General features: G+C 46.4%; 1 protein-coding gene across 1 annotated transcript; it reads left to right on the top strand.

Moving 5' to 3' along the window:
• The first annotated feature begins 1,470 nt into the window (after positions 1-1,470).
• On the top strand, positions 1,471-17,308 carry IL22RA1 (interleukin 22 receptor subunit alpha 1). Its single transcript, XM_050932230.1, has 7 exons — positions 1,471-1,825; positions 4,938-5,070; positions 8,343-8,524; positions 9,783-9,967; positions 10,826-10,961; positions 11,839-11,960; positions 15,302-17,308. Exons 1-7 carry the CDS (start codon positions 1,759-1,761, stop codon positions 16,280-16,282), a joined length of 1,806 nt encoding a protein of 601 aa, XP_050788187.1. The 5' UTR covers positions 1,471-1,758; the 3' UTR covers positions 16,283-17,308.
• The last annotated feature ends 1,729 nt before the right edge of the window (positions 17,309-19,037 follow it).

Genomic DNA, 19,037 nt, shown 5'->3' with positions numbered 1-19,037 from the left:
AGGTAGAGAACTAGAGAATAATAGAAGATCAGGGACTGGGTAGGCATCAGCTGTGGTATTTTCCTAATATATGTTTTGCCTTCAGGACATCACAACCAGGTTATGGTGCACAGGGCTTTACTACTGTATTCGATGAGTGTTTGTAATTAATTTAAAGAGGTTGTAAGTTGGGCCCCAGGCTCATTTGGGATGGTTTGTGCTTGGGAGAAAAGCTTTGCACCTAAACCGAACTCCAAGGAAAAATGAAAGGGGAAACCAAGTCTATTGGATTTTTAAATTGGCTTTAAAGAGTACCAAGTTCCCACCCCAGAATGGGGCCAAGAGGTCGGCCCCTGCCTGTTCATAGCGCAGCTCTGTTACACACTCAGGGAATGCTTTGAGGGTGATCTCGTTGATCAGCCATTTGCTTGGGCCAAAGCTCTGGTGGTGTTAGTAGCTAGATGCCAGGGAGGGTGGCTGTTTTGCTCTGCCTCAGGTGAAATCCAGATTTATGTAGTAGGCCAGGATAGGCCTAGGCAACACTTGAGCCCCAGGATTTCACTCTGTTGTGAACAGTAAGATACTGAGCAATTGATAATACAAACCCCAGAAATATCCAGGCAAGAATCCGTCCAATAGCTAGGAAGTTACTGTACTTTAGAGTCCAGCAGCAGATAGCTTGCAGGGAGTGGGGGCTTTTCCATGGCTATGCACACAAAATCGCTGTGCCTGGGAACTCTTCCAAGCAAAACAGAGAGTGAGAAGCGGTGCCAACTCGTATGACTTTATTGCAAGTCTCATGATACTTGGTCTATTCTTAAAGCTCCAGCTCCTGGAGGCACGGGATTAGGTGAGAAGTTCAGCCTTTTTAAAAGAAGTCTTTGTCCCTTGTGGTTGTGGAGAAAAGCCTGAAATTGTGACCTGAAGGTGCCCAAAAGGCTCAAAGACTGGAAGGCAAAGAACAAGAGCCCTGAATATAGATTAAACCTCATGATTTTTTTTGTGGGGGCCAAACCCATTATTTTTGAGGGGAACGTTATGTAACAAACAGCCACATCTACAGTAGGATGTTTGTTCATGGGCTGGCTGTAGTGGTCACTTGGAACTTCACAGCTGTAATAGGGGATACTGCTTGGCTTCTCCGGCTCCAAAAGCCCACTGCTTGAGCTACAGGAAAATCTCCATAGCTAGCTAATGATGTAGGGACTATGACACACAGTTGATCAATTCAGATTCCATTCCATAGAGGGCAGTGCTGCAAATCAGCCAGTCGATTCTAATGCATATTAAATGCAACAGGCATAGAGCTCACTAACAAGTGAGGTGGGTGTTTTTGGAGTGAAGGAAGCAGCCACAAGGTGTTTCCAATGAAACTAGCTGCCTTGTTTGCAGAGGTTACGTAACCACAAATATGCACTGACACCAGTTTTGCCTTTTAAAATAACAGAGGTAAAGCCACCAGACCAGAAAAACCAGTGCCAGGATGGGAAGTACCAGCAAGGGCTTTCAGGCAGGCAGTTCCTTATCAGAAAACAGCACTTGACTTCAGTTCAGAAAGCGGGGAACTTTTCACTCCTTGTGTACCTTTGTACGACACACTGCGTGTGTGGCCTCCCATTCCCTCTTGCGCACGCACGGCTTCATGTGCTCCAACGGGAATGAAGGCAGGCCAGTAGCTCTGCAGCCTGTTCCTGGCCAGCGTTGCTTACATTCCCGAAGGCAGGAAATTACTTCCCTTCAGAGGTGACTTACCTGGGCTTGGGAAACATCCCAATCTTCATGTCCCAGCTCACAGAGTCATTCATGAAGGAGTCTCTGATCTTTTGGGCTGTCTGTTCCCTGGTGGGTAAGTACTGGCTTTCATTTCCTTTCAACCGGGAGAACCACGGCCTTCAATGGTTTTACTGGTGCAGGGGCTGGTTCCCCCAGCTGGAGGTGGCTGTTACGTGGCTGCCCTGAAATGAGACCTAGAGCAGGGGTTCTCAACCTTTTTCTTTGAAGCCCCCAACAATATGCTATAAAAACTCCACGGCCTATCTGTGCCACAAGAACTGCATATACAAGCCAGGGCTGATGTTAGGGGATAGCAAGCAGGGCAATTGCCTAGGGCCCCATGCCACAGGAGCTCTGGTGAAGTTACATTGCCCAGGCATCAGCTTCAACCCCGGGTGGTGGGACTCAGGGTCCTGGGCTTCAGTCCCAGACAATGGGGCTTCAGCTTTCAGCCGTGGGTCCCACTAGCCCTGCTTGGCAGCCCCACTGAAACATGCTCGCAGCTCCACATGGGGCCCTGGACTCCTGGTTGAGAACCACTGACCTAGAAAGTTCACTTCTGCTCGGGTTAGTTTTTAAACTCTCTGCCAGCATTGCTCTAGTCTTAGTTGTTTTTGTAGCGCTGCTGGAGTGCACGGTGCTGTATGGACTAGCAAGGGAAGGACTAGGGGCTTGTCCTAGGCCCGATCCAAAGCCTGTCGAAATCACTGAAAGGCTCCCGCTGACTTCAATGGGCTTTGGATCAGACCCTCTCAAAATTAGCACACCCTGGGGATGGAGGAAGGGGCAATAGGAAAGCGGAGGGGGAAGGGAGATAGAGGGATCATAGGGATCAGATCATTGACTGAGTTTCTGCAAGAGGCAGCCCCAGAGTTGAGGCCAGTTACCGTCAGTAAATACACCAGGCAAAGAGCTGAGCTTAATGATTAAGGGGCCGCATCACCCCTTTCAGCAGCAGGATCCTCAGGACAGGGATGCGGGACGGGGCAGGGTGAGGGGTTCAGATCTCACCGCACCATGGATCCCTGAGATCTGTTTGAAGTGTGCCTCCAAATCCGCGGCAGATGGAGCCATTCACTTGGAAAACCCTTTTCTCCCCTGTGTTCTGTTGGGGCACCCTCCTGCCAGTGGCTGGGTCTCCCTGGGAATGCTAAGTAGGCGACAGTGGGACCTATGGCTGCTCCCAGCTGGGTTAACTCGCTCCAGTGTCTGTGTAGGAATCCAGCAGGCTCTCTGGTACCACAGACCACGGCCAGGCTCCTGTCCCCGCCCCCCCTCCTGCTCCTCCAAGCCCTACAGAGCCCCTTCCAGGACACATCTGAGCAAAAGGGACTTCTGTGGGGATCAAGCGGGCTGGGGGTGTGTAGCACGCAGATGGCATTTTCCCCAACTGCCTCGTGGGCAGAGGAAGACTCAGAGTCACGTGCTGACCCCAGGGGCGCTCTGGGACAGCAGGGCAAGAGAAAAGGCAGCGGCATCCCTTTTATGCTGAGCAGCGCCAGGGGCAGCATCTTTCCGAGGCTGGCTATGTGAGCACAGGGGCCACAGGATCAGCCCTCAGACCTGGCTTCAGGAACCCACAGAGGGCCTTTCAGCCTGGGGCATACTTAGGGCCACGTCCTGCCCTCTTTCCACCCCCACCAGTGCCCACGTTACTATCCGTGTGCACTGCCCCTGTGCCCAGAGGGAAGCTGTGCTGGGCCCTGCACAAACAGAGGCAGGCACGGCTCCGCCTCGAACAGCTCGCACTCAGAATGGGGGTGTCCGTCAGGGCAGAATCTGACCAGTCCCTGTTTACATATTGCACGGTGCCAATACGTTTCCTTGTCGCTTCAGCTGCACCTAGTGACTTCTGAAAATGTAGGTCACTGGCTCCAGAGGACAGCCAGGACTTGCTGTGTAAATACAGCCTCTTTGAGAGTTAGATGTTAAACACAAGAGCCTGGATCAGTTCCCTCGGCTGCATTCCAGACCAGCAGGTAGCACGAATAAGTCGTGGGAAAACCTTGCCTTGTGTATTTACGTGAGTGAGTGCTCTGAAGGGAGCCCAAAGCCCGAGTCCTGGTCCATGGCTCACATCAGTGTCTTGCTGGGCTGATTGCTGGGGCAGAGCTAGCTCTCTGGAGCACCTAGAGAAAGATCAAGTGATTTCCCTGCTTCCCAGAGCCAGGCTCCTGGGCCGAGCCTGGTGAAGTCAGATGCCACATAGCTGGGGAATTGTCTTCACCCTGACGCTCCCAGGCCAGAGTCCACTGCCAGGCCCTTCAGCAATTCCTCTGAGTATTGCTCTCTGTACAATCATCCTGAATCCAACCCAACTAGCTAGCCCGACTTCTCTCGGCAGGAGAGGTTCTTTGCACTCACTCATTCAGGGTTCAGCAAGGTCAGCCAGGAAGTGACACCCTAAATGTTAGCGTAATGCTCCTCACTGCCCAGGGAAGAGGCAGGGAGGCATGGATTGTTCTTGGCAAGCTGCCTTTGGTACCCAGATCAGGGGAATCCTCAGGTGGTGTCAAGCCACTATACTGGCACTTATTATATATATTGCAGTAGCTTCTAGGGGCCCCCCAACCAAGGAACAGGGCCCTATTGTGCTAGGCACTGCACAGACACGTGACAGAAAGATGGTCCTTGCCCCAAGAGCTTAGTCTCCACTCACCCTCCCCATGGCCAGGGTGGGCATGGCCCAGGGGAAAGGGAGCGTGGCCAGAACCCCTTTATATCTGGCTGATTCAGGACTGCCTGAATGACCCTTAGAGCTGATGGTGTAAATCAGAGCAGCCTTCAGGGAACAAGCCAGAGGCCTGGATAGGAATGCAGAGATGGCATAAAGGCACTGTTGCCCCTTGCTACTCCCCATGAGCTGTGCTGAATGCTTGGGGGGTCCAGCTCAGGATCTGACCAGTCACATATGGCTTGTTGTGCTAAGTGCACTGTTGCAGAATTGCAGGCTGTTTCCAGCAACTGGCCTCATTCCCAGCTCCAACCTAAGCTCAGTCTATATCCAAACACCAGGTCCTCAGCCCATCTCCAGCTGACTGTAATGGGCATAGTCTATAGTCCTTGATCACTACCATAGGGATAACTAGCACCCCCACAGCTGGCTGAGTGTTGTGGCAAAGCTGGAAACCCTGGTGTTATGACTTGGAAGGTGCCTTTCAATGCTAGCTCCCTCGTTCCTCTAGGCTGTTCGATTGCAGAGAGGTCACCGCTTCTGAAACATGCAGCCTTTTCTTCTACAAACTTTGAAAACATCTTCAAGTGGGAAAGCGAAGCAGAGACTCCCCCGGGCACAGTGTATGAAGTCCAGTACAAACGGTATGTGGGCTTTGCCTTCTCCTTGGGGTCCTGCTTGAATGGGTGTTGAGTTCCTGGATTTCAGGGAGAAAAGGGCTGGAGCAGGAAAGCAGACTTAGCTGCCAGTGGCTGCTTCTTTGACTGCCATGGAAATGACTCTGTTTGGAACTGAGCTCCAGGGTCTTGGAGTTAACCTCAGCTGGACAGTGACTGTCAGTTAAGAAGGAATAAACAGAAACTGAAAGCTCTCCAGCCCAGTGGATAAGAACCCTGGGCTGGCGGTTGGGGTTCTAATCCCTGCTCTGCTACTGACCTACTGTGGGACCTTAGGCTGTTCTGTGCTTCAATTTCCCCATCTGTGAAATACAGCTACTAATACTGCTTGTACTTTGGTAAAATGATTTGAGCTAAAAGAGATGTGAAAGACTATAGAAGAACTTCAAATGATTGTTCCAGAACTAGAGATGGGTGGAAAACTTTTGGCAAAAACAAAATAAAATGGAAAAACAAACTCAGTTCCATTATTATTATTGTTGGTTCATTTTCCAGCCAGTTTGAAGCGGCACATATTTTCTGCTATGCAGAGCCCAGTCTGCTCTCTGTGGGGAGGGAGAGAGAGAGAGGTTATTTCTTGATACAGTCATTGGCAGTTGAGAGCTGGTTTAGAAACAGGCCACATAACATTTCCCAGGTTGCACCCAGGGGGACTTCAGATAATTGGCCATTAGAATTTTCTTGCAATCCCACCGCACTCTGGCTCAGCTGGAAGGTCTTCTTCTCGGAAAGCTCACGGTTCTGCCACTCTCTAACCCCAGCCGGCCATCCCTGCCCAAGCCTGCTGTGAGTCAGCGACAGTGATCACGTTGGATTAGCAGAGTTAGCTAAGAGCCCCAAGGGAAAGTGCAGTCTAAACAAGGAGGCTCCTTTGTGGATCATCTGGTCCTACAGGCCATGAGGTCCCAGGCTGCATCTGTGGTGGTGCACGAGACACATGCAGGAAGGACCCAACTATGCAACCCTGTTCTTTTCCTGAGCTGCACTTACTCATGTGAGCTGCAGTGGGACTATAGCTGGGTAAATGTTGCTCTGCATAAAGCTTGCAGTATCAGGCCCAGGGTGAGTGCAGCCACAAGCTGGAAGCCCCCGTCCATTGAACAAGTCCACTGTAGGGTCCTGGTCACCCAGGGCTTGATCACTGAATTCAGAGGGAGTCTTTCCATTCATTTCATTGGGCTTTGGATGGGTTCTCAGCTGGCAAACTCAACAGCGAATTTACACACAATGATTCAGTGGCAGAGCTGGGGATGGAACCCAGGCATCCAGATTCTCAGCCCACCCGCTCCCCATGTTTTCACCAACAGGCATCACTTTCTCCAAGCAAGACATGGACAGATTCCATAATCAGGTGCCAGGAGGAGCAGATGAAAGAGTGCAGCCAGCTCATTAACCATTCAGCTCCCAGATGTGTGTTAATTGAACTAATTAATGAAAAAGCCATAAGGAGAGGGCACAGCTGCCTGTTTGCATGAGGCTAGGGAGGGAATGTGAGACATGATGAGCTTTCATTGGGAGGGCACTAGGAAGCCTCCCCTCACTGGTAGGAAAACCCTGCTTTGAGCAAATTAAAAGTTGGGGATCCTCCCTGGTGGGAGGCCCCTGATACAGCTACCTTCCACTTAGGCTGCTCCACAAACAACCTCCTAAGTGCCACTGGGCTGGGCTGGAATGCCCTATCGTGCTCAGTTCCTTTGTCTATTGTCACCACCCATACACAGAAAATAACTCCTGGGCTCAAAGCCCTGCAGCTGTTTTGCGAGGGCTACACCCCGAGTCTGCCTGGCAAGCCAGTGGTTGCAGGACAAGCCATGAGGGGCTTTGGCAGAGACTGACCCCAATCCCTGTGCTCCGCTGGGTAGCTGCTCTAGCTGCCAAGCTACAGGGAGTTTCTGGCAGTGCTTAATTTGTGCCATGGCTTGGCAGGGCTGAGCCCCAGCACATCTAGCTTGGGCAGTTCATAGCCCTGGCACCTCTGATCTTGCTGCATCAGTTATGAAAGTAAAAAAAATTGCTTGAGCCCATGCACCTCTTTCATTACAAATTAAGCACTGGTGTCTGGGATCAGATTCTCCTTATGGTTCCCCTGAGAGGAGGAGAAACAATCTATGCAAGGAGCCTCTTCCAGAAGAGATAAGAACAGCCCATTCCCAGTCACCTGGAGCTGGCACAGCTGCTGCCTATGGGCCATGTGGATCCCAGATCAGCTGGGGTCCTGAGCAGGATGGGCACACACACAGTGAGACTGGCTGCTGCATGGAAGGCTCCATGTGTAAGAAAATTCTCCTCTAGGGTCCTGGTTACCAGCTGGCAAACACAGCAAACACAGGGATTCCTGAATCCCTTCCAGAAAAGGCAGAGAGGGCGTATGCTCCTTAAATACCTACCTTATGATCTCAGAATTGAAGCGGAGTTTCCTCTAGTAAGGGTCAAAATGTTCCATGTTGGGTGTCGATATGCGCCCAAATCCATATCTAGGAACCTAAATACAGAAAGTAGCTGGGTTCCCAGAGGTACCCATTGCCTGGCAGCTGGGTAGGTAGGTGCTCAGCCCTTCTAGAAATCAGGCCTCTTTAGGTGCCTAGATAAAGGATATAAGTATCTAACGTTAGGCACCCAATTCTGCAAATGTCACCTTTAATCTGTTCAAGGTCTTTGCCAGCTGCAGTGAATGAGTTGTGTGTACTTCCTAGCCCCTTTTTGACGCTGATCTGTTGTTCATGTAAACAAGCCCCTTTTTCATGAAGAGATAGGACAAAAAGTTACCTGCTCGCTAAATAAATTCTCATCAGTGGCTGAAAGAAAAGAATCTTTAAACAACCCATTAATTGTATGTCCCAAATCTGTATACTGAGTCATTTATAGAGGGCTAGAAACCACTTTGGGTCTGGGAGCTATAAGGCCTGGGTTCTATTACAGGATTGACTGTTCATTTTGGGTAAGTCACTTCCCTGCTCTGTGCCTCAGTTTCCCTATCTGTAAAATGGGGGTGTGTGAAATGACACTTCACAAGAACATTCTGAGGCTTAATTCACTCATATTTATAAAATGCTCTGAGATCCTGCTCTGAAAAACACTTGAGAAGCAGAAAATAGTGGCATTCGTGTTGGTCATTACTTTGATATTGCAGATCTCAAATATTTAGGGAGCGTGCACGCATGTGTGTCTATGATTGTGTAAAAATATATTCTAGCAATTAGATAGGGCGGACTGAGAGCAGTCACTTTATCTTCTCTTAGGTATGGGGATGAAGACTGGCTTCAGAAGAGCGAGTGCCAGAATATCACGCAGCCCTTCTGTAACCTTACGCATGAGACAGAAAACTTCGGAGAGCCCTACTATGCTCGAGTGAGGGCCATAGTCCAGAACTGCTGCTCTTCCGACTGGGTCTGCTCACAGAGATTCTACCCCAGAGAAGACAGTAAGGGATATGGCTGGAGTCTGTTAACACCATACCTGATTACTATAGGCTCAGTCCTGTTCTCTTTGATGTTTACTATGACATGTCCATTGGCTTCAGTGTTGCAGGACAACGGCCACTATGGAAAGGGGCTTGTGGGTGTTTCCCCCTCTGAAAGAGATTGTGATGCTGGACAGGAACGAGTTTGACTAGGGAGCTTTGGGCTGACATTTGTGTCCAGAGTGGGTTGGAGGTGGAGAAGGGCTGCTGACCTACTCTGGAAAGCCAGATATCTCTGAAGGAGCAACTGCCCAGCTTAGTGCACTTGTGGGCTCTATTAGGGGATAGCGAGACCCAGCAGAACACTAAGAGGGGTATGATGGGAGCCTGTGAGCAGCCATAGACCTAGTCATGGAAGATGTGAGATTGGAGCTGTAGAAGGTTAGGATAATCTGCCAGCCTTATGAATAATTAACATAATCCCACCTCCAAATCATGACTGCCACTGATTGACAGTGTGGTCTTGGACAAGTCCTTTAGCCTCTTTCTGCCTCATTTTACCCTCTCTGTAAAATGGGGGTAATATTTGCCATGTCTACTTCACAGGGACATTGTGAGACTTAGGGTATATGTATATCTAAATTCCACAGTGGTGCTTCCGTCAGCCTAGGTGTGTCTATACTGGGGTTTAGGTCAGCTTAACTATATCTTCCAGGGGTGTGAATTTTTCACATCCCCAAGTGGCGTAGCTAGGTCGACCCAAGTTTTAGGTGTAGGCCTCAGTGTTTCCAAAGCACTTTGACATCCTTGCATGAAACGTGCTATAAAAGTGCCATGTAATATCCCTAACTATTAGAAATTCACCTTTCTTTGGGGTGCATCTCAAAGTGGGACTATTGTACCCCACAGCCATTCTCTACAGTTTCATTTTTAAGGCTATGTGACCCTGATGCACTACAGGCAGTCGCTTTTAACTCACAGCTGATCAAACGCTTTGCCTCCACCTATAATCTTGTTCGATTTCTTTTGACATTTGTCCTTCAGTTTATTTGAGAATTCATCGTTCATAGTGACTCTTTCACAGCCTGCGATAAGGAATGATTGATGCCACATTTTATAAAGCTCCATAAAAGTTAAATAACTCTAGGCTGTCGGGCATATTGGGCTGAAGGGCACTGTACAATGTCAGAAGCAATCATTATACTCGCTAAACAGATGCTGTAGTAATTTATCATCTTTTGTTTAGTTAAATGACATTGCTCACTCTCCATCTTCTTAGCTACTATTGGAAAGCCAGAGGTGAAATACGTTCCCAGTGTTAGATCCATAAAGTTTTTCATCCAACCCCCCTACACTCCTCTGAGAGATGAGGATGGCTCCCAGCTAACTGTGGAAGACATCTACAGCAGATTTGGTACCATCGATTACCACATGAAACTATTCAGCCAAAAGACACATCAAGAGGTAACACCTCCACAGACGCACTAACTGTTGGCTTTCGTAAAACCCAGCCTTTTTTGTCTGAATAAAATGCAGGGGCGGGGCAGGCATAAAAGTGAATTCAAGCTAGATGGGATTTCTGAAGAACAAGAGAATTTTCAGTATCTTTGATATTCGGAGAAGCCCAATCCTACAACTGACTAGAAACTGACCAGACTCAAACGGAACATGACCTATCTAGGAGGGTTGGTTGGAAAATGGATTTTCAATCTGTCCCATGAAAAAATTCAAGGTTTTGAAACTTTTTTTCATTCTAAATAGTGACAAAAACCCCACAATTTCAAAAATTTTCATGAAACATTCATTTCAGGTCAGCTGAAAAGTTTTGTTTCAATTTTAGCTCTCTTTTGATATGTACGTTTCAAAATGAGAAGTTGTTTAAAAATGAAAAATCAAAACTCTTTGTTCCAAAAATGTGAAAACTGGCTCTTTTGACACTTTTGAAAGTTTTTCCTCGATGTTTTCCTAAACAAACTTTCAGCAACATCAAGGTGATTTTTGTGGAAAAATTTAGTTTTGTCAAAATATCATTTTGTGATGGAAATATGTTGCAGTGAAAATTATCCAACCAGCTGTACCATCTTCATTGTGTCAGGGAAGTGAAATACAAAAAGCAAACAACCTAATGGTGAAAAATTAATCAGATGTTTTGGTAGTCTTGGGGATTATTAGTAAGAGTCAGGTGAGGATTTTATTGGTTAATACAAGTGTTTTGTTGATTTTTTTCAATTGGAGTTGAAGTAATTAAATAATTTAACCTCTTTAAAATACAAATCTCTGCTTTGGGGTTTTTTGGTTTTGTTTTGTTTTTTGTTTGAACAGTGGGAAAAGAATGAGAACAACAAAGAATTTGAAGTTTCTGACTTGAACCCAGACACTGAATATAATGTCACAATATATCTCAAGTACTTAGAAAAAAGAAGCCAGCCTCATGTGTTTTGCGTTAGTACGTTACCAGGTGAGCCTGCTGAATCTGCACGTCTGAATTAGAGGCCTGTGTAGTTGGAAATGTGGAGGGGACATGGGCGGTGGGTGAACCCCGCCCCCCTTCAGGGAAGCTAGCACTGGCCCCACCCCTCCACCCACTGAAGCGCCGAGCACTCCTCCCCCTTCTCCCTACCCCTCTCCCCGCGGCCAGAGGAGGCCCGGCCAGCCCATCCCAGCCGTGCTTTCTGGCCTGACCCCCAAGCTGCCCAAGGCTGCTGGCTGGCCCAAACCACCCCTGGCTGCCCCAGCCCCTGGCCACTGGCCCGAGCCCTAAGCTCCAGTCCATCAACTGGAGTTGAAGCCTCACTGGCTTTGGGGGACAGGGGGAGCAAGGACAGGGTCTTGGGGCAGAGTGGGGCCACGGCCTGGATTAGGGGAGGCTTAGCGTCCCCTGGCCATTGATACCTGATGTCCATGGGAGGGGAGGTGTCCATGTGACACTCTAATAAGAGGTGGGTCCATTCCATGAAAAGGCTTGAGAACCACTGCATCACGGAGCACAGTCCAGCAGCATGTTATTCCTCTGTTTTAAGTTTCCACTATCCCAAGGCCTTTGTGCAATCAGACACAGCTAACCATGGGGAGAGCTGCCTAGGAGAGACAGTTTGCAATTACACTCAGAGTTATAAGAAGGAGTGGGATCAATTTATTCTCACCAGTCCATTAGGAATGGGGAAAAAAGTGATAATCTCAAGCAGCAATAAAGAGCATAGTGGAAAACAGTTGTGCTTAATGGCACCGTTAAGCCCTAAGAACTGAATGCTGGAGGATGGATTAGATGATCCAGTACATTATTTCCAACCCTATTCTGTGAGGCTAAATTCCATTTCCCTCCCCCCACTGAACAGACACCACCTGGCTCCTCTACTGTGTTGGGGGAATTACATTTGCTACAGGATCGCTGTTTGCTGTGGTATGTTATGTGAGCTATAAATACATCAAGCAACACACAGCACGGCCCAAGTCTTTGGTAAGTGTCCTTAAATCTTTACAGGAAATGTTTAATATGGGCGAATGTGAATCCATCTGAATAGGATCATGAATTATAGCAATGTAGGGCTGGAAGAGACCACGTAAACCTAGACCATCCTTGGCAGGTGTTTGTCTAACCTGTTCTTCAAACCCTTCAGTGACAGAGTCCACAAACTCACTTGGAAGCCTATTCCAGAGCTTAATTACCCTTAGAGTTAGAAAGTTTTTCCTAATATCTGACCTAAATCTCCTTTGCTGCAGATTTAAGCCCATTACTTCCGTCTTGCCTTCAGTGGACATGGAGAACAGTTGATCACCATGCTCTCTATAACAGACCTTAACATATTTTAAGACTATCAGGTCCCCCCTCTATCTTCTTTTCTCAAGACCAAATATCTCAGGGTTTTTTTTAACCTTTCCTGATAGGTCAGGTTTTCTAAACCTTTTATTATTTTTACTGCTCTTCTCTGGACTCTCTCCAGTTTGTCCACATCTTTCCTAAAATGTGGTGTGCAGAAGTGGGTACAGTACTCCAGCTGAGGCCTCATCAGTGCTGAGTAGAATGGGACGGTTACCTTCAGTGTCTTACATATAACATTCCTGTTAATACGCCCCAGAATATTAGTCCTTATTGCAACTGCATTATATTGTTGTGTAATTGAATTTGTGATCCCCTCGAACCCCTAGATCCTTCTCAACAGAACCACTACCTAGCCATTCCCCATTTTGTAATTGTGCATTTGATTTTTCCTTCTTCAATGAGGTACTTTGCACTCCATTATCCAATTTATTAATGAAAATATTTTAACAGTAATGGACCCGGATTGACCCTCTCCGCTGTCCAAGTTTGACAATACACCATTGATAACTCCTTTTGAGTATCATCTTCCAACTAGTTGTGTACCTACTGTATAGTAATTTCATCTACACTGCATTTCCCTAATTTGCTTATCAGACTGTCATGTGGGACCGTGTCAAAAGCCTCACTAAAATCAAGATATATTACATCTACTGCTTTCCCCCATCCAGTAGGCCAGTAACCCTGTCAACGAAGGAAATTAGACTGGTTTGGCATGATTTGTTCTTAACAAATCCATTCTGGCTATTCCTTATAACACTATTGTTAACATTATAATTCCCCCAATCCTCTTGGTTCCCTTTTTTAAAGAGTGGTACTCTGTTTGTCCTTCTCCATTCCTCTGGGACCTCACCCATCCTCCAGAAGTTCTCAAAGATAATTGCTAGCAGTTCTAAGATTGTTCCAACTTATTCCTTAAATATTCAAGGATGAATTTAATTAGATCCTGTTGACGTGAACACATCCAACTTATCTAAATATTCTTTAACCTATTCTTTACCTAATTTGGCTTGTGTTCTTTTTGCCTTGTTAGTATTAATTGTGTTGAGTTATCTGGGCACCATTAATTTTATAGTAAAGCATGAAGAAAAATAGGTATTAAACACCTCAGCCTTCTTGATGTCATCAGTTATTAGCTCTCCTTCCCCACTAAATAGAGGACCTACATTTCCCTTCATCTTTTTCTTGTGCCTAATGTATTTAAAGAACCTCTTCTTATTGCTATTTATGTCCATTGCTAGGTTGTAATTCATTTTGTGCCTTAGCCGTTCTGATTTTGTCCCTACATGCTTGTGCTGTTCTTTTGTAACTCCTCCTTAGCTATTCATCCATGTTTCCACTTTTTGTAGGATTCCTTTTTTGGTTTTCAGGTCATTAAAGAGCTTCTGATGGAGCCATATTAGCCTCTTATTAGTCTTCCTGTCTTTTCTTTTCATTAGGATACCTTGTAGTTGTGCCTTTAATATTGTCTCCTTGAGAAACTGCAAGCTATCCTGAACTCCTTTTTCCCTTAGATATTGTTTAAAGTTTGCGTTGAAGGCCATTGTCCTTGTTCTGCTGCTCTCACTCTCTCCACTCCTTAGAGTCATGAAATCTACCATTTCATGATTGCTTTCACCCACATTGCCTTCCACCTTCAGATGCTCTACCAATTCCTCCCTCTTGGTCAGAATCAAGTCTAATGTGGCTGTCCTCTGGCTATTTCCTCCATTTTCCAAAACAAAAAGTTCTCCCATGTACAGTCCAAGACCATTTTAGAAATGTTGTGTTTTGCCATATTACTTTTCCAGCAGATGTCTGGGTAGTTAAAGTTGCACATTACTACAAGGTATTGTGTTTTAGATAGTTTTGTTATTTGTCCTAGAAATGCCTCATCCACCTCCTCTTCCTGATTTGGTGGTCTAGAGTAGACACCTACCATGACATCACCCCTATTGTTTTACCCCTTTTGTCTTTACCCAAAGATTTTCATCTGGTTTGTCTCTCACCCCCTTCTGGACCTCAGAACAAGTGCATATATTCTTGATGTATCTCCTCCCTTTTTATCCTGCCTGCCCTTCCCAAACAATATACATCCCTCTATACCAATATTCCAGTTACGAGACTTATCCCACCAAAAATAGAATTCCAGCATGACTAGTTGTGGCAGATAACTGTACAGAAGAGGTAATTGTGTGAGGCATGTGTAACACTCCTTTGGCAATGCAGCCTGGACATTCTAGCTCAGGAAAGATTGTTATGGAGAGTTTCAGAGTAGGGCAACACAGGTGATGGCAGGTCTGAAGACTAGTTGTTATGAAAGGTTAAGGAAGCTGAGTTTATTCTCCTTGGAGAAGGGCTGACTTTGAGGTGATCTGCTGGAAGGTTTCAAAATTGTGAACCCCAAAAGCAACACTTTTATTATTCTTTATAGCCTAAGTTTTCAAAAATGACTAATGATTCTGGGTGCCTCCATTCTTGGGTGCCAAGCTGGCAATAACTTAGAGGGACTTGATTTTTAGAAGATGGATGCTCAGCACTTTCTGAAAATCAGCCCCCCATTAAGGTGTGTCAAGTTGGGCACCCAAAAATCGAGGCATCCAAAGTCACTAATCACTTCTGAAAACCTTGGCCTACATGTTTATCTCTCCACTTAAATGGCCATTAACAGTACTGGGAGCTCTGCATGCTAAGCTAAGAGCAATCCATTTCCATGCAGCAGGGTGTGAGCCAAATACAGCAGAGGGCAAGAAGGAGTTTGTTCCCTCATATGGAGGACTGCACAATTGGTCTGTGCACGAGGAGGGGTGTTTGCCTTCCTTTGAAGGAACACTGGAAGACACAGGATCCCAGATCAGCTGGGCCAGTGGATCAGATCCAGTATGGTGGATTGCAAGCTCCTATGCACAGTTTCCCAAAGGGATTTTGCAAATAATATAAAAAACTTTGAAAACTCACAGCTTCATTGCTACTCACTAACATTTGTCTTTCTACCACGACAGGACTTCAGAGGGATTTCAGCCTTCCAGCCCCTCATGCTAACAGTGGAGCACATTATAAGCCCCATTAATGATTTATCCAAAACTACTCTGTACACCCCAGATGTGCAGTTAATGCCAATTAGTCTGCTGCAGCAGACATCTTTATACCCTTTGCAAAAAACTACCTATCAACAACAGGCCAGTGTGTTGGCGTTTCAGCCCATCATTCAGCCAGTCAGCCTAGTGGATGGTTTTTCTTCAGCGTACGCGCCTCAAATAGCCCAGGAAAATCTACCATGCACGCTGAACAAGAAACCTCTGGCCTTGACATATGGAGTGTGCATCGAAAGCCCAAGATGCATCAACAGGATGCCAGACCAGATGCTGCAGGGTATTTCTCCTGAAAGGTTTGTCAGTGGCAAACTTAAAACCAAGACACCAGGCGAAAGGTACTGTGATGAAAACTACAAGGAGCAGAGACCGAAGCTGGTAGAGAGAGGATTATGGGAAAGCAGTGACACTGACATGACAGGATCGGTGTTCTCCATGGGGCCAGCGCAGCAGCTGATGCTCCAGACAGACTGTGAGGAAGCTAAGCTGCACATGCCCCAGCAGTCACTATCTCTGCTGCAGGAAGAAGGAAACTACAGATGGCAGATGGCAGGGTTGCTGCCATTGCTGTCCTCACTGACCGTTGACACAAACTCTGTCTCAGAGGATGGGCTTCCTCCATCATCATCCTCCCCCTTACTAAAGTCAGTCTGCACCTGTGATGACCTCCCCGAGGAACGCAGCACAGGCCAGTTGATGTCATTAGATTCATTGTCATATCCTGAAAACAAACAGCAGCCTCTGGACTTTCAAACAGATGTGCTACCAGCAGCAAGGGAGCCAGGCTGCCTAGAACTAAATGCCATTGCATCCTATGCCTCTAGCTCTATCCAGGACAATGGCATGCTTTTAACTATGTTGTTCAGAGACTTGGATTTAAAGGTACAGTGAGAGCATGGCCAGGATGATAACACACTGATGTGTTAGCACAGCATTGAATGATCTCTAAGGGCCGGATTCTGCCAACTTTTACTCACATTAAAGAGTGCCCTACTGGGCAACTGTCGTCACTGAAATAAATGGGACTCCTAGCTGAGTAAGGTACTAATCAACATGCATAAGAGTGTCAGAATCCGGCCCTCCATTTTCATGGGCATGGGTGCCTTTACTAACTGCATTGCTTCCAGGAAAGCTATGTTATCTTTGCACTTTAATAATACAAGGCTCTTTTTTTCTTAGATGTCAAACTGATTATACCTAAAAGTTGGCCTATTTTAAAACTAGAGAGGGAGCCCAAGCTCACCTGCCAGATTCAAGCCCCATAAAATTTGGGTCAATTTGGGGTGGGAGTCAGATTTCGTAGCTGACACCTGTTTCTTTGTACCAAAATCTCAGATCTAAACTTTGGGGAAGTTCAGATCCGGATGAAGTCACAGCGAGGAACAAATCTTGTTCAGAGAGGCTCTCATGAATGGTCATTTCCCAGATGGTAATAGTATTTCTAAGCAGATTTTTTTTAGAGCATGGAGACTACAGATTGGGCCTGGAGTCTCATCATGTGTTCATCAGTCACTTATCACTTGTCAGACGGAATCTATCAGAGGTTCTGAATCAAAGCTGATAGACAGGAGAGTCAGTTAGCAAAGTCACCAGAAAACAAAGGTTAGTTCAAGTTACATTCTTTTTCTTTGGCTTTTGGCTAAGATCAACTGTAATACCAAGACTGACTTGGACTCTTCATACATTCCACGGGCGGCATACCTTAGCCCACTTATCCACTGATGCTTTAAAAACTCTCACACCCCAATCTGGATCTATGCTGGTTAATTGATATGTATGTACCTCGTGAACCTTGCAACGGATACTTGCAATCCCCCATAACTCAAGCCCGACCCCAGATGTACAGTACCTTCCCTCTTAACTTGTGTAAATCTGATTTTAAACATAAACTTTAATAAAATTTTTATATCCACTGAATACCTGACACCTCCCCTCCTCTGTGCTTACAGCAGGAATAACAGGTGTGTCTTTTCCATGTTTAATATCTCTGTCTTAAACGAGGAATGAATAAGGGCAACAAATAAAGAGATGAAGCATCATAGCAAAGGCAATAGCTGCCAATTCACTGGCTTGTTGTAAATGTTTCTATTGATGCTTTTAGGTAAATATTTATTTGAAAAAAAAGCTAACTGGATTGGTTCATGTACAATCCAATCCAAGTTCTTTATCACAGGTCCATCATTCAGTGGCTTTTTACTATTGTGTTCTCTTCCACTTCTTGCAGTGTGGGGCAATGGAAACAGGGAACCTGTTAATAGTTTTATAAACTGGAGTTGGTAATTCCCCCTGTATGTTGCAAATATTTTTCACGTGAGTTCAGGTTTCATCCCTCATTCTCTGTAGTAAGTGAATTATGACCATTAGTTTTCATAGCAAGGCAAGGCCTTCCTTCCTCCATTACATAAGCTAGCTGCTTATCTTCTACACCCAATAGTTACAGCTCTGCACTGCTAAGGAGGCAGCCTGAGTGCTCTAAGCCTCTGTTGGAAACTCTCTGCAACCACAGGTTCAAATCATGGAAGAGCGAACTCAACCTGTGTGCACTTCAGGGAACTAAATGGAGTTCCAGGCAGTGAACCTGCATCTGTGTCTTTAGCACGAGCTGTAGTTCTGCCTGCTTTGGGGAGAGGCTCCAAGGGCCTTTGGCACTTTTTGTGCGAGTCATTAGGGATATGCCCTGGTTTCCATAACTAAACATTTATTCTTTCCCTGCTGATGGGCGGTGTGCCCTGGGCGAGCTGGCTGGCTGCTTCCTTACACTCCAGAGGCAGCTGGTACTGTATGTTTTATGGCCAACTCCTGATGGCCCTACTCCATTTTTACACATCCCTTGTTCACTCTAAACTCCCATCGGAGACAATAAGAGTTTGGCCTGAGATAAAGTCTGAGTCAAGTCTTCACACTCTAGCGCACTGTCTATACAGTGAGTTGGGAACTTTTGAATTAGAAGGTACCGACATACAAGGCTATTTATTCAAATTGATTACTTAGGCCCATGTCCTAACCCATTCACTTCCTGAGGCAGCTAAAGGTAAAATTCTCCAAGTGCATCCATGTGTCCTCAAAATCTATAAACACTCCTATTCCTGAGCCCTATAAGGAAGGCTGTGTGTTGAGGCTCGGGAGTGATAGAATGGGGAGCACAAAGTACCCTACAGCTTTTAAGGCACTGTGGGGCAAGAGAGACTCCCATGCTACTATGTGGGGTGAGAAGGTGAGCTGAGAATCTGTCATTTAAAATGTTTGGTGTCATTGGACACTCTGTGAATGTTACAAGTGCGATGTCCCGTTCTCTGACCCTTTGATTAGCTTCTCTGAGTGTGACAGATTTTTCTTCCAGCCCAAATGACAGGAAGTGATTTGTACTGACCCCCGTAAGCAGCCATTACAATCTAGTGACTCTGATTTGCTGCTAGTTCAAGATGAACATAAGTTAGGTAGTGGGGTCATAGCCACAACTCTCAGGATCCAATTTCACAGGGGTATTTCAATACACCTGCAGCCAATACTGGGCAGACAGGATGAAAACTGACCCTCTCACAGACATGCTGCTGCTCAGCCTTCCATGACAGGAGCCAGTGAGGGCTTTGCTGGGGTGTGACTTAGTATTCAGGGGGTGTAGTCCAGATGTTCTGACCCAGCCACA

Source organism: Gopherus flavomarginatus, chromosome 22, assembly GCF_025201925.1.
Source record: "Gopherus flavomarginatus isolate rGopFla2 chromosome 22, rGopFla2.mat.asm, whole genome shotgun sequence".
Classification (NCBI taxonomy): Eukaryota; Metazoa; Chordata; order Testudines; family Testudinidae; genus Gopherus; species Gopherus flavomarginatus.
Note: the sequence above shows the minus strand (reverse complement) of the source record. Positions and strands in the feature narration are given on the sequence as shown.